Source organism: Centroberyx gerrardi, chromosome 7 (assembly GCF_048128805.1).
Source record: "Centroberyx gerrardi isolate f3 chromosome 7, fCenGer3.hap1.cur.20231027, whole genome shotgun sequence".
Taxonomy (NCBI): Eukaryota; Metazoa; Chordata; class Actinopteri; order Beryciformes; family Berycidae; genus Centroberyx; species Centroberyx gerrardi.
The window spans coordinates 7778947-7794948 of NC_136003.1; the positions used below are offsets into that span (position 1 = coordinate 7778947).

The 16002-nt window shown below is 42.3% G+C and overlaps 1 protein-coding gene and 1 non-coding gene across 2 annotated transcripts; both read left to right on the forward strand.

Annotated features, from left to right (window-relative positions):
• Positions 1-290: 290 nt before the first annotated feature.
• On the forward strand, positions 291-15505 carry emp2 (epithelial membrane protein 2). The gene is made up of 5 exons (XM_071916391.2): positions 291-387; positions 12373-12702; positions 14010-14118; positions 14220-14360; positions 15143-15505. The coding sequence occupies exons 2-5, from the start codon at positions 12625-12627 to the stop codon at positions 15310-15312; spliced, it is 498 nt and encodes a 165-aa protein (XP_071772492.1). The 5' UTR covers positions 291-387; positions 12373-12624; the 3' UTR covers positions 15313-15505.
• On the forward strand, positions 3279-3365 carry trnar-ucu (transfer RNA arginine (anticodon UCU)). Its single transcript is given in 2 exon segments — positions 3279-3315; positions 3330-3365. It is a non-coding gene; the product is annotated as a tRNA-Arg (tRNA).
• Positions 15506-16002: the final 497 nt, after the last annotated feature.

Here is a 16002-nt window from a genome sequence, read left to right on the forward strand (position 1 = left end):
ACACACACACACACCCACACACACACAGAAAGGTACATACATACTCTCTCTCTCTCTCTCTCTCTCTCTCTCTCTCTCTCTCTCTCTCACACACACACACACACACACACACACACACCTCCCAGCATATTAAAAACCCGAAACCACACCCAGCTCCAGCCCACCCACGCGCGTTCACAGCAGCCGGAGCGCAGTGAGCGCGCATTTCCAACTAACTTTTTTTTTTGGACTACTAGTAGGATCCCAGGCTGCAGTTTTGTCACGTTTGGAAGCTACTTGCATCACTCTTTCACTCTTTTTTCCCCTCCTTTTCCCACTTTTTTTTTTACACACACAGGTCTGGGACGCCACACACAGCTTTGTGTTTCCTTCTCGGTTAAAAATCCGGTGAGTAGACTAATATTATTTACTTTGTATATCGTTTGAATCCTGCACAGAGCTTTCTATATGAACTTCATGTCACATTCAAACACTATAATATTCCTATAGAGACTTATGTGTTATGTATTTTTATCTCCTATGGTTATTCCTATAGTGATTCATGGTGTGTCTCAACCTTACTGCTGTGGTATTTAATATTCCTATAATATTCCTTAAGGATTTGTTGTGATATTTGTATAGTATCATTCAGATTTATGATGGGCTATATTATAGGATGATTGATCATACAGTAGGTTATTCTGCTGCCGTGTTTCCCCTCGTACAGCCTGTGGTTATTTTTACACAGATCATAACTTCTGCTGAGTGGCTCCAAGTTTCGGACGTTGGAAATGAAAGGGGCGTTGTCAGCCACCCGAGTGTACGTGTGTGTGCGTGTATGTGTGTGTGTGTGTGTGTGTGTGTGTGTGTGAGAGAGAGAGAGAGAGAGAGAGAGAGAGAGAGAGAGAGAGAGAGAGAGTTGCTGCGGACTGCTCTAATGAAAAATGACTATAATATTCCTATAGGCACTAATAGTGTGTCTATGGTACTCAATAATGATCTTATAGTACTTTATATGGCATCACTATGATATTCCTATGATATTCCTATAGTTCCTTATAATATGTCTGTGGTATTCAGTAGTGACCTTAGTACTTCATGGTACTTTATAGTACTTAATATAGTACTTTTTTATTTATTTTTTGGTTTTTCTCTCTTATAATATCGCTATAGTATTCCTATAGTAGAGACTTATACTTTTGCTGTTATATTTGTATAGTATAATTCTATAGTTCATTTTGTAAGGCTGTCATTGAACTGCACTTATAGGTTCAGACAGTGAGTGAAAGCTATATTGAGTTTACTATGTACTGGTGTAATACTGGGGCTGAATGTTATTGCTGCTGCCTTGCAATAGTCACAGACTAAATCTTTGCATGTTAGTTTCCTTGAAGCAGACACCAAATCTCCTGTTGCAGCCTCCTCTCACTAAGGACGCCCCCCTGTGTTTGAATATGGGATCAACTTGGTGCAGTGTCTGGTAACAGAGGATGGGGAATTGCCACCAGCTAGCCTGGTGTGGCTAGTATTTTTCAGACTGGGCTAGCCAGCCAGAGTGTGGAATGAATGGAGGCTGATGGAGAATGTTTTATCTTATTTTGGCATGAAAGCCCCCTATAGATGCTGACAGCAAACCACACACACACACACACACACACACGCACACACACACACACACACACACACATGCAGAGAGAAAATTGAGGAGAGACTCTGAAGGTCAGCACACACACCCCTCTCGTTTCATCATAACAGTTGTGAAACCAGAATAAATTTGGACCCTCCATGTTGCAACATCGTCTAGGAAACTGCTGCTGAACAGAAAAGTGCAAATTCAAGAAGAAATCCACCCAAAAAACAGAATTCACACACATTGCTCCTATGGTTTTTGTTGTCTAGATTTGTATGAGGAACTCTCCCAAAGCCAGAAAGGACACTTGCTTGCATGTAAAAGGTCAAACACATATTTTATTCCATTCACTGTTATAGTAATGGAGAGTTTCCAGAGAGTCTCTTGATGACATTACAGATATTCTTGGCTTTCTGCTTCTCTTCTCTTCTCTTCTCTTCTCTTCTCTTCTCTTCTCTTCTCTTCTCTTCTCTTCTCTTCTCCTCTGTCATTTCCAGTCTGTCCATGTGAGACAGCAATGGCATCTGTCTCCAATGAGAGAAGGAGCAGTAAGCAACAGTGTATGTTGTGTGTGAAAGGCTGTTTTGTGTGTGTGTGTGAGTGTGTATTATGTGTTTGTGATGAGTAGTGTGTGCATGTGTATCATGTTTGTTGTGTTTTGTATGTGTGTGTCTGTCTGTCTGTGTGTGTGTATGCACATTTATTGCGTGTGAATGAAGTACAGATGTGAGACACCGCAGGAAGCTGTTACTACTGTGGAGCGCGAGCACACACACACACACACACACACACACACACACACACTGACACCCCATTGACCAAAAAATTGACACCCACTCTTAAATAATTGGTGACATAAAAGTAGAAATGATTTTTGGCATATAAGCAAAACACATTGAACATCATCTTAAGACCTTTTCCTACAAGAAATGTTGTGTTTTTTCAAGAATCATTTATCTTTTTGAAATATTAAATGATGAATTTCAGGTTTCCCAAATTTCGTCAAAATGGACATATAGCATTTTGGAGCTAAAGTGAAATTAGATGTAATAGCAGCTACTCTTAAATTGAATTACCGACCATCTGGTCACCAGTTCGCTTTATTAGAGTTCAGAAGTTCTCATATTTTACTAATCTATTTTCCTCACTTTTACACACAACTCCAAACCCCTCAAACCCATTTCACCTCATGTTCTTCTCACTTCTTGCTCTTATTCCAGTCTTCCTATCTGATGGAGCTGTTCAGGAGAATCCCTGCATGGGACCTTGTCAGCTTATATATCTCCGCTGGGCTGGCTGGTGGTTTAAATGATTTCCCTTGGGTTCAGTGGTAGATTGTTGGTTCTGATTCAAATCCAGGATTATTTATGAAAAGTCCTGTAGGAGAACTGAGTTATTTTCATTTTTCAGGACATGAGAAAAAACTATACAATGGGTTTTGATGGGTTTCATCGAACATGCAAATATACTGTACATACATACAAAGGAACATGTGAACTTATAGTTAAAGCAAGTAGGCAGCTGAACGAATGCATGAAAATGTGAATTACCAGCACTTCAGTTACAAGTTCTGCACACAACACATATGCCATTTGTAGAAACTTCTATCCAAACTAGCTGACAGGTCCATCTGTTCATATGCTGTTTTAGCTTGAGTGGAACATGCAGTGGCTCCGTGGCGCAATGGATAGCGCATTGGACTTCTAGGCAGAGTGGAGAGATTCAAAGGTTGTGGGTTCGAGTCCCACCGGAGTCGAGTTTTTAGGGCGGGATTGTCCCATAGCTGAAAGGTCACAGGTTGGATCCATTCAATAGAACAGTCCCAGGCAGCAGGGATAGAGAGGTGTGTGATATCCAATAGGAAGAGGATCAGTCAGGGGGGGTTTAACAAGGCGCCGACAGATGAAAACTATCATGGAACAAGTGTGAAGTGATGGAGAGAGGTCTAGAAGATGGATGGATGGATGTGAGGATAGACAGATGCAGGGAAGGAGATGTAAGTGTGTTGAGAGATAAGTGGAAGGCTATCTCCTCTCTTTACCTCTCTGTGCGGTGTTCCCTCACTCCTCGCCGCCATGTGGGAGTCATTACTCAGCGCTGTCACCCGAGGAATGCGTGTGAAAACACACACACACACACACACACACACACACACACACACCTAAAAGCCACGGTAGCGTTCAACATGAAAGAATTCCTGTGTCCGAGGGAAGTCTTTAAACTCAGCAGGAAAAACGGCTGTGTGTGTGTGTCCATTTTTCAGGTCTCCACTGAAGGAAGTGTTTAGGCACACACACACACGCACACACACACACGTGCCATACCCCTATCCAAGAATGTAAGCTTCATCCTACAGAACAATGTCTGCAGTGTGAAGTCTCCATTCTCTCCTATAGGGCACAGCAAAACTCAACATACCTAAAATATTTCATTTGGAAGCCACAAGGCAGCCAGTCTTCTACAGCTTAATGTGAACATGTGCTGATGCCATCAGCAGTGGTGGTGGCACTGTTGGATTTACCGTAAATCTTCTAATAAATGCACCGGTGCCATCAGCAGCGGTGGTGGCACTGGAGGATTTTGGAGTTACCGTAAAACTTCTACTAATCGTACCGGTGCCATCAGCGGTGGTGGTGGCGCTGGTTGGTTTTGGAGTTACCGTAAAACTCCTAATAAAACCACCAGATCCAGCAGTGGTGGTGGCACTGGTGGATTTTGGAGTTACCGTAAAATTCCTAATAAATGCACCAGTGCCATCAGCAGAGGTTGTTGGATTTTATGTTGAAATAGACGACTTTGCCCAGATACCAATACAATATTTTACCATGTATTCATAGTCAGTATTATTAACATTTGCCATTTCCATTTAATGTACAGATCAAGTAATTGCTGGTCTGTCTGTTATAAACAGCTGAGCCCTTATTAGCTTGACAGTGCAAAGCTTGACAAAACAAAGGAGCAGCAACAATCTAAAAGGAACTGTGTGACAGTGATATAATAAGACAGTGGAAGCCCATATAAAATAGGTCATTTGCTCCAGTGAGACATAGTTATTACTTTATAATCGAATCAAGACATATCCATCATTATAAACAGTCCCACTGTTTTTTTTAGACAGGAGAGTGGACTTTTATTTGTAATTTAGAGACAAAATCGGGAAAGTCCAGGTGGGATCTGATCCTGGGTCAGTGGGTTCGGGATTTAATCACTGGACTGCCTCTGGACACCAAAACTCTTTTCTTACATAGTTGCTGCCCTGCTGCTGTACTACTGCCCCATTACTACACATAATACATCCTCATCTACACTAATGCCTGTGACTCTGCTTAATTGGGGCTGAAATCCTGCTGTGAATCGTTCCTCTGCATCAGTTTCCATGTTGGCTAATATTTCTTCTTCTCTTTCGGGTTAAGATGGTTTGACCCAGAGCATGAATTCACCAGAGGACGCTTTTTTTTTTTTTACGTACCATGGAATGCAGGGAGCTGTGTGTGTTATCTTTGAATTTTGGTAGCCAGCCAATTGGTGTTTTTGTCTGTAAGAACGGCTGCTGTGGATCCATACTGTAAAGGGATTCAGCCAGATGCTTTTTTAATTCTGAAACTGTCGGGTCATAGGTGGGGAACTCCGTGTTCACTGGGATGAGTGCTCAAACACTCGTGTGTGTGTGTGTGTGTGCTCTTTCCTAAACAAAGCTTTGTTTGGTCACTGGCGTCGCTCCAGGGAAGATCTGCCTTTTGTGTTTTCTCTAAAAATAAGCCTTCGATGGCTATTGTTGTTGTGTACACACACACACACACACACACACACACACACACACACTAGAAGCCTGGCGGATAGGGTGTAAGGTTTCTGCAGTGTTCTGATACTGTGGGTTTGGGGGATGGGGTTTGTTTTGGCAGTAACATGTTTAGAGGAGTTCTCCTGAACTTTGACTCAAACAAAAAAAGGACGTTTCCTTTTAAAATCATGTATCAGTATTTCATTGACTCAGTTCAGAGTGAATTCCAATGCGTATCCAAGAGAAAAGGTTCTGGGAAAAGAGGAAATGTCGCATTTCACTCTCAGCTGTTGGACCTAATAAGGGGCCAGAGGGCTCGACTGGAAGCTATCTTGCCTCTTCTCTTCCTCGATCCGTATTTTCCATGGAGAGAGAGAGAGAGACAGAGAGAGAGAGAAAGAGAGATGGGGAGACTGAGAGAGAGATGGAGAAAATGAGATTCAGAGGCCCAGTTAAGTCTGTGGCTTTGTGTTTTATGAAAAGGGTGAAAAAAAAGTACGACATTAAAAGTCAGCATTTTCCACCAGGCAAGGGAACTGGTCGGTGCACACGCACACGCACACACACACACACGCACACACACACACACACACACGCACACACACACACACACACACACTTGCACTGAGTCCCCCAGCCTCCTATTATAAGGCTGAGTGGAGAGGAGGAATGGCAGTGTTTCTGCCTGTTTGTCAGTCTGTGTGTCAGGCTAGGTAGCTGGAGTCTGGCAGAGACCAACACTGGATGTTGGGAAGAAAGGGAAGAAGCTGACTAGTATTAGAGTACTACACAATTGCAGCCGGTCTATACGTCTGCCTGTGTATCGGTCATCCACCCACCCCCGGTACTAAGTCATCAAAAATCCAAACCTTTGATGTCTGATGGCTTGGTCAGCTAGGAATGTGGAGTTTCATTCAAACAAATGGTGAATACATTCCCAAGACTGAATCTTGTCAGTGGTGGAAAAAGTACTCAAATCCTTACTTAAGTAAAAGCAGCAATACCATAATGGAAAAATACTTCATTAAAAGTAAAAGTCCTGCATTCAAAAATGTACTTAAGAAAAAGTAAAGTATTAGCAGTGTGTACTTAAGTATCAAAAGTAAAAGTCCTCATTCTTTCAGAGTGTTAAATTATTGAAGCATTAACTTGTAAGAAGTATTTTAATGTTGTCGGATCTAACTACTCCATATACTTCTTTGGAGTTTAAACTAACAATGCATCATGTTTTATTATGAGCTTATCGTATGTTTTGCATGTAAAACCTTATTCTGCAAAGTAACTAGTAACTCCAGCTGTCAGATAAATGCAGTGGAAGAAAAAGTACAATATTTCCCTCTGAAATGTAGTAGAAAGTCTCACAAATTGGAAATACTCAAGTAAAGTGCCAGTACCTCAAAATTGTACTTAAGGAATATCACACGAGAGGGAGTGCTGTTGTACTGTATATCAGCACGGCTGTGATTATCTGGTAAACTGTAAACTGGTAAACTGTTTCCCGACTGCAAGCTAGCTAGCTACTTTGAGGTTAGCACAGACGATTTCAGCTTACTTTCTTCCCAATCTTCCGCCTCGGCCGACTGTTCATAATTAAGGTCAAATGTATCCATATTTGTGCTGTCGCTAGGTGCGAATGAAGTTAGAGTTTTTTGTGGACGTGTACTGCTAGAAGTGCTAACCAGCTGGTTAGCTAGCCAGCTACTCAGTCAGATGACGTTGTGGTGATCCGCTTTTTATTTCTCCTCACAAGAAGCTCCAGGCAGAGCTTTCTCCACACAGAAAAACGCTATGTGTGAACGCAGCCTAATCAAGGTTACATTAGAACACCTGTGAAGCGGAGTGATACATACAGTACAGCGTCCCAGTGCTGTTATACTGTATATCAGCACTCATGGAATGCCTCTTGTCCAATCAAATTGCTCGACCGGAACTAACTGTTGTATAATTATAAGTACAGTACTTGAGTAAATGTACTTAGTTACTTTCCACCTCTGAATCTTGTCAGTTTCTTCATCCAAGACAGAGGCAACAACCAGTAGATGACTTTCGCTCGTGCTATTTTGCATCCCTAATTGAATTCAACCTGATGCTTAGAGGTGGGGATGCAAAATGGCAGTTGAACACAAAGGGAAACTGCGTCAAGGGAAAACAAAACGTACAATATTTTGCATATAGTGCCATGGCATGGAAGCATAGAGCTGCTGTCTTGGAAAAACCACACAACCTCAGTTTTGGTGATTTGAAAACTTTCCGTGGACATTTTAATGTGTTCAGTGTTGAAACCTGATAAAACCTGCATTGTATAGTTCCACAAAACATCAGCATCATTGAGAAAAATAACATCGTTTTTGCAGATACTGTAAGTTTTTTAGTAGACTGACTCCCATCTGTTGTTTACCCCACCATCATACCTACCAGTCCTACTGGTTTATCCACTATTTGCCAAGGTTGATTAGATGAGTGCAACTGTAATCCAGATTGTATTAGTTTATTAATGAGAGTGATGAATCATGAATATATGATTATCACTAACTGGGATGGTGAAGGCTATAGTTGCTTCTTTTATGATTGACACACCACAGCTGTCACCTAATGTGGGAGATACCCCTTGGTGTGTGTGTGTGTGTGCGCGCATATGTCTATTATAATAGATAAGGTGTGTGTATCTGTGAAATATCCGTGTTATGCATACCAGGCCAGCGGGGCTTATGTATATGCCATGCATGTGGTTATGATTGTGCTGTGTGTGTGTGTGTGTGTGTGTGTGTGTGTGTGTGCAGCTGTCGTCTGGTGTCAGAGGTGAGTATCAGTGATTTCACACTTCGCTATCAGCGCTGAGCGAAACTTCTGCAATGCAACACCGTTCCCAAGGTTCCCTGGGGAATACGGGGCGTCCACAATTAGGTTACTGTGCGTGTGTGTGTGTGTGTTGAGTCGGGGCGGGTGTGTGTGTGACAAAGAGAGAGCAGGGAGAGAGAGAGAGTGAATGAGACATAGAAAGAAAGAGAAAGAGAGAGAGAACATGAGAGCATTATCATTATGAAGAAGATTTCAAAACCTGCTGACAGTGTTTTGCTCTTTACTCCCAGTAAAGTAATGCATTACTCACACTTCAAAAGTATATTTATACCTTACTTACCATTACTGATCATATTACTTTTCCACTGCACCCCCAAAAATGACGATCACATCCTCTATGATCTTCAAGAATCGAGAAACTCAGATGCTTCTGTGTGAATGATGAGGGAATCCAAACTGCATTGATATTCAGTGTTCTTGTCATCTTTTTTATTGATAAAGTCAAAGTATGCTGTATACTTCCACTGGGAGAAAGTCAACTTTACTGCCATTTTTCATGCGTGAAATTCGTGTGCTTGTGTTAACTGAAAGAGGGAGATGATAAATCATGACGAAAATGAAAAAATGAATCAGATGATCATAGTTTTTTTGGGATAATTCTCCTTCTATCTGATATTTGGAGGTGGAGATAATAAAATTCATGATTTTTTTTACTGTTAACTGCAGTGTCAACACAACACACACATATGAAAACAAGTTATGGAACGGCTTGCCTGAGTATATTAGAAGGGTCTGTCACTGCAAAACATACTTTTTTTAAATCATTTTTTCCTAATTGTTCTATTCTCTCTCTCTGTTTATTGTTATTTCTTTACTTCTTTTTTATTTATTTTATGTCATTGTTTTAATCTTTTGGTGTTCAGCACGTTGTAACTTTGCTAAAAAAAGTGCTATATAAATAAAATTACTATTAAAATTATTATTACAAGCACAATGGGGCATGCATGCACTTACTGCACGCACACACACACGCGCGCGCGCACGCACACACACACACACACACACACACAGTACATATACTGTATGTATCTCTTCTATGTCAGTTACCATCAGGGTTTTATGTCTGCAGTCTGCATCGATTGGATGAAATATGTTTTCTCTCTCTCTCTGTCTCTCTCCCTCTCTCTCTCTCTCTCTTTACGTTTTAGCCCTCTGGTAGAGGTTTGTACTTTTTTTTCGTGAACACAGCGTTCTTTGGCAGGCTGGGAGGTGTGTATGTGTTTGTGTGTGTGTGTGTTTTTGTTTTTGTTTTTCTCTCCTCCTTCCTTTCCCTCCAGTGGGGTTCCCTTCTCTCTCTCTCCACCTCCGTCCCCTCCCTCGGTCCTCCCCTCCTCTTCTCTCGCCGAGACGAGGAGGCAGCTGCGGACGGAATCAGATCCAGCTGTGTGTGTGTGTGTGTGTGTGCGTGTGTGTGTGTGTGTCTGGGAGATTATTTACTTGGCTGCTCCAAAGAATGTTCCTACTGTATATAAAAGAGGTGGCTCTCCATAGATCTCCACAAATGTAAATTCAAAACGATGCATTACTGTTGCGTTACACACTAAAACGATTGTGCTACTTGTGTTCATTGGGCTAATATATTAGTATGTAGACTAAACCCACATTACCAGCAGAAGTCTAAATAACAACAGACACTAAATCTTTCTTTTAAGGTTTTTAATAAAGATAGAGCCTGCAGCATTGCATTCCGACTCTCTGGGTCGTATTTACTACTTTGTTTGCTCGTTCATGTGCGCTCTACTCGTAATCCTGATATTTCCGACGTGACTTGAAGGCATCTTTTGATAGATATTACACCAGTAAAGAGGTTAAGGAATGAAACGCAAGTAACAACCAATCTGTTAGATCAGTAACTCTGTGATTACTGAAACTTGAACAGTAATGCCTTACTTTACTCCGTCACAGAAAAAAGTAACATGACTGCAGGAATGCAGTTTTTATGAAATGTTATGATTGGCTGATTGGGTGGGATTTTACACAACTGTGAAGCTGCAACAGTCATACCTCCATCGTGCCGTTACCACCCCAAATAATAAGAGGTTTGTATCCCACATGTCCACTCCATGCAAAATGTCCTGGACACGCCACTGTATGTTCAAACACATTGTAACATCCCTATTGTATGAGTTGTATGTTGAGCTATAGGCCTGCATTATATTCTTTATGGTAATAACTTGTTTTTTGTGATATCAAATGCAGGCTTACACATAATGACCAATTTCAGCTGCACTTAAGCCATTTTCAAATTGTCTGTGTGTTTCAAATGGAAAATGCCACTTCATAGTTTAATGCAGCTTCTTTCTCAGATCACTAAGCTGGAAAGGCAGCTACTGTTTACTCTTCTATCTAAACCCCATGTATCATGAATCAAAGTGTATAGCTTACTTTTGATGTCTTCCCCCCCCTTTTCTATTCATCCCCCACCCCAGACAGGGGTTGGCCTATCCCCTGGCACACCCCACAGCCAAATGTTACACACACACACACACACACACACACACACAAAATCTGTGGGCTGCTTCCTGTCGGCGGGGAGAGGCTGTTTTTACTGTGACTCCATTTTGGCGGAGAGGGCTAATTCCTCTGCTGTCTGACTGCGTGTGTGTGTGTGTGTGTGTGTGTGTGTGTGTGTGTGTGTGTGTGTGTGTGTGTGTGTCTGCACACACGCATGCTTTTAAGCGTGTTTGTGTCTTTGCCTACTCAGCTTCTAAGTGTGCACATTGTTGAGAGTATAGGCATTCACAGTCACAGTCAGTGAAACCAGAATCGAGTGCGTCGTCTGTGTGTGTGTTTGCATGTGTGTGTGTGTGTGTGTGTGTGTGTGTATGCACACGTGCTCATGTGTGTTACCCTTCACATAGGGTGTTTAGGGTGAGTTTGAAGTGTGCAGTATGCACAGAGAACAGGGAGTAATAGTAGTATCAGAGTCGAGATATTCACTCAGCCTTTTAAATTTTGCTATAAAACACACACAAGTCTTTTGTTGCAAAGAATATTCTTGTTTACAGAATTCTGTCAGATGTGATCGTGGGTAACAGTATGAATGTGAAGCAGGATGGTGCTGACAAAGCGTCTCACATGCTGAGCAAAACCCTTTCCTGGATAAACAAAAAGTTAAAAGACAAAAAGAAGAGCGATTTCTGGCTGCGTTTGGTATTTTGCAACCATTTTCCCCCTCAAGACACTTCATGGTGGAAGATATAAACAAAGAAGAACAGAGAGAGACTCGCACACAAATGAAAAAAAGGGGGACTGTTTCAGAAGTTCATGATGTAGATAGACCCTTATGGGTTCATTTATAAAAATCTCATACAAAATGCATCCATGGGCCTTTTAAAAAGCTCTGCATGCATCATAACTTATATATATTTTTTTGCATATACAAAGGCTGACTCTCAGAGTACAGGTGGCCTCAAAGACATAAACAGTCAACTCTCTCATTCTCTCATTAAGTCTAGCCTCAGGCCTTCAATCGCTGTACAGTAAATACTACACTCCCACTTACTGTACACACACACACACACACACACACACACACACACACACACATATACAGTATACATATATATATATACAGGTATGTGTGGCATGAAGGCACACATAGACACAACACACACATCTTTAAATCCCAGTAGCGTTTTCAGTAATTTGAGGCATGAGTTTCATACTCTAAATATTTCTCAGGCTATATCATTATCCCAGCATTTTTTTCACAGTTGTTTGGACATATTTTTAGTAATTGGTTGCAGATGTAACAGATTAGTGCATGTGAACTCCACTTGAAATGCCGATACAGCATTTCCTCCCCCACCACCCACGGTTATTACACATCATTGCGGAGATAAAGTTTGCATTCCTAATAGAGAGGTTATGAAAAAACAAGACATGTCCAACCAACGCATGAAACCTTAAAATTAAAATTCTGATATTATGAAATTTGACATCAAGGGTGCACATTGGTAGCAATTGTCAAAGTCCTCCCATGCTGCATTTATCCTGCATTAGTAGCCTACTGCAGGATTTTTTAAACCATTTTGGGGCAATGGTGCAGCAGCAGTGCAGCCAAAATGTTAAAGTTTACGTGTGGTATTAAAGCATTACATCTATGTGCCGCTGCCAACAGATTCCTTTCATGTGAGAAACCTCGTTCCGCCCCTGACCATCAGCCTGCAAACCAGCCTGTCCGACGACCAGCCAGCCAGCCACACCACCGGTCATCCAGCAAGACGGTCAGCCAACAAAGCAGACTGACAGACAGCCATACAGCCAGACTGACAATCAGCCAGCCGGAGAGACAGACAGCCTGCGAGAGAGCTAACTGCCCCGACAACCAGCCAACAACCAGTCAGACTGACAGACCGACAGAAGGACAGCCATGTTGATCGTCTTAGCCTTCATCATCCTCTTCCACGTGGCTTCAGCCATCCTCCTCTTTGTTGCCACCATACACAATGTGAGTAAAACTCGTGGGACCAAGTAAGAATGAAATCTGCACATAGACAGACTCCACCCTGTAAAACTTAAGGTGGTTTTAGACTGCTGAAATGCTTTAGAACTAACTCACTTTAAAGCTCTATGTGATGACTTTTTTGTGGTAAAACATTTTGTTTCGGTAAAACGTTTGTCTTTCGAGGCTCCAATGAAACCATCAGCGTTAACATAAGAGGCTTCTAGCCAATTCTGAGCGTGGTGTTCTGGATAATATACCATAATACTACATCCTGGCCTGGGTCATAATCCTTTACAAGTGATGCGATTTACGCTACATCCGGTACTACGTTAGTAGACGCCAGAGGTGTGACCGAGTCAACTTCGCTCGAGTCCCAAGTCAGTCTCAAGTCTTGAGGCACAAGTCTCAAGTCAAGTCTCAAGTCTACATGTAGATTACTAAGTCAAGTCCAAGTCAAGTCCATGTCATTAATGTCAAGTCTCAAGTCTAAACAGCAAGTCAAGTCAGAACAAATCAAGAGTCCAGTATCAATTTAATATCTTAAAGAAAACGAAATATCTAGGACTTTTCAATGCAATATGGTTTTAATAGGATAAAAACTTGGTAAGAGCATCATGAGTTTGATTTCTATAATCATTTCAACTTCAATAAATTCAATCATTCCATACAAATTCAGAAAACAGAATTTAAATTCAGTCGTCTGCTGGAACAAATCTCATCACTTTCAATCTAAGTCATTTACACAAACACAAGATCTCAAGTCAAGACTTTAGAAACCTTTTCAAGTCATCAAAGTACAAGTCAGAGTCAAGTCCCAAGTCACCAGAACCCAAGTCAAGTCAAGTCTCAAGTCTTCTCTTCATGCTTCAAGTCAAGTCTCAAGCAATTAAAACTGTGACTTGAGTCTGACTCGAGTCCAAGTCATGTGACTCGAGTAACTAACGCTAACTACTGTGTCACGTTAGCATCGTAGCTGTATATTAGCCTGTTAGCTTTTGCGAGTATTCTACAGCGGCAGACACAGTGTTTTATCCCAAGTATCTTACAGTATTGTGAGTGTTTCTGTGTACAAACAGTTTTATCCCAAGCAACATACAGTGTCATGAGTTTTTACGTGATCAGTACGCACTTGTTTGTTGTCTGACGTCAAAAGTCAAAAAGTGCGACGGCAGTAAAATCGACAGAGTGCGGTTGCGAATTCTGACCAGAGTAGCCGCTGACGTGCCAAGTTATCACATAGAGCTTTAATTATTGAGGTAGTTTTGCCAGCTGCCTGTAGCCAACCGTCTGTCTTTCTGTCCCTGCTGTAGGCGTGGTGGGTGGTGACACCACCAGGAGGCATTGTCATCTACTCTGACCTGTGGTACTCCTGCAACGTCACCTGCTACCCTGTAGAGAGGAGCCATACTGCTGATGCAGGTATCACAGTGTCTGAGTATGTGTGTATGTCTGTGTGTGTGTGTGTGTGTGTGTGTGTGTGTGTAAGTATGCATAACGCTTCCTTCTCTCTCTCTCCCCAGCCTATCTGCAGGCGGTCCAGGCTACTATGATCCTGGCCACCATTTTGTGTTGCGTCGGCTTCTTTGTCTTCATCCTTCAGCTCTTCAGGCTGAAACAGGGAGAGAGATTTGTCTTCACCGCTATCATCCAGCTACTGTCCTGTGAGTACTACACACACACACACATACACACACACAATCTTGAGTCCTAGTCTAAGTGTTAAGCTGAAGCTATTTTTCTTCCCTTATCACAATACACCAGTAAGTCCTGGGCTAAAATTCTGTTGTCAACCCTGTCAACTTGGAGTTAACCAGGTTCCAGAGCAGGATCTGCTAGTCATGTGGCACTGCGACATCATTGGGCTAAAATCTCAGTTTAGTCCAAGGCTTCAAAAGGTCTAGAGCACAGCTGGTTGTGAGCCGTGAGAACTGCACTTATAGCTACATTAGGCAATTTCATACTTTAGCGACCCCAAGTGGCAGCATACGATAAGTGGTTGCATTTTTGAAAGTTTGAAGGACTTCATTACCCAGAAATCATGTAACATATGTCAGTAACCTGAGCATACCTTGGACCTAATTGTCTTCTTCTCAGTGCCTGGTGAGATGGTGGGATTTTGCAGCAGGTTCAGCCATGGTTGAGTCCAGTTTTCTCTGGACAGAGCGCTCGCTCCCTGCTGTTTAGGAGACATTGGTATTTTGCTTTTAAGTTTCGATTTGCTACTTTCTGTGGGTGGAGAAGATTTCCTGCCAATGATCATACCAGATACAAGAAAGCAATCTACTAATCTGTCTCTGTGTTGGCTGTTGTTGTTCTTTTACTCCACACTCCTCGTTCCTTCCTGACGTCTTTTCCCCTGTTTCTCTCTTTACCTTCGTCTTCATATCCATCTCCATCTTGCCCATGTGTAACCTCCCTCCTCCTCCTCTCTCCTCCTCCCCAGCTCTGTGCGTGATGGTGGCGGCGTCCATCTACACGGCTCAGAGGGACACCTTCCACGTGGACAGTATTAAGGCCGGCTCCTTCGGCTCCTCCTACATCCTGGCCTGGGTCAGCTTCCCCATGACTCTCGTCAGCGGCCTCATGTACCTGGTGCTCAGGAAACGCAAATAGACGGGACGGGGCTCCATGTAAACGTGCGCAGATATTCCCATATATGACTAGGCACACTTGGACACTCAAGCACGCGTACATGCATACACATAAGACACACACACGCATTCTCTCACACATGTACAATGCTGCCACCTAGTGCAAACGTAACGCAATTGCGTAACTGACGAAGCCAAATCGACCAGCCAATCCAAATCCATTATTTTTGAAGGTTGTTTTAGAGTTTAGAAACTATCCAGTAGATGAAGATGAGTGCTTACACCAAAAATCCACTAGTCTCAAATCTCAGGTTCAGAACCAGACAAAACGAAGCATTCAACACTTGCCCACCTTGCACACTCAAAACCCCGTTCACTGCAGTCCCGAACCGCCTCACCCTTCCTCTTAACCCCCTCAGCCACTACATGGGACATGAGCTCCGTTCCAACCAACTGATCTGTCTCCTCTCCTTGCCTCCATGTCCTAAATCATTGATCACAAAGGAAAGAGGTGAAGGAGGCAAGGCGGGGGGATGCGTCTTATTGGGACGCGGCCCCTGGACTTTCCGACGGGTCCATACGTTTTTTTTTGTGTGAAGCTATAGTCAAAGGAATTTATTTTGTACATATTCGCTTTGTATGTATAGTTCAGGTAAATGCCAAAAAAGCATATGTCTAAGACTGAAATACTAAAATGATTAAAAAATATACA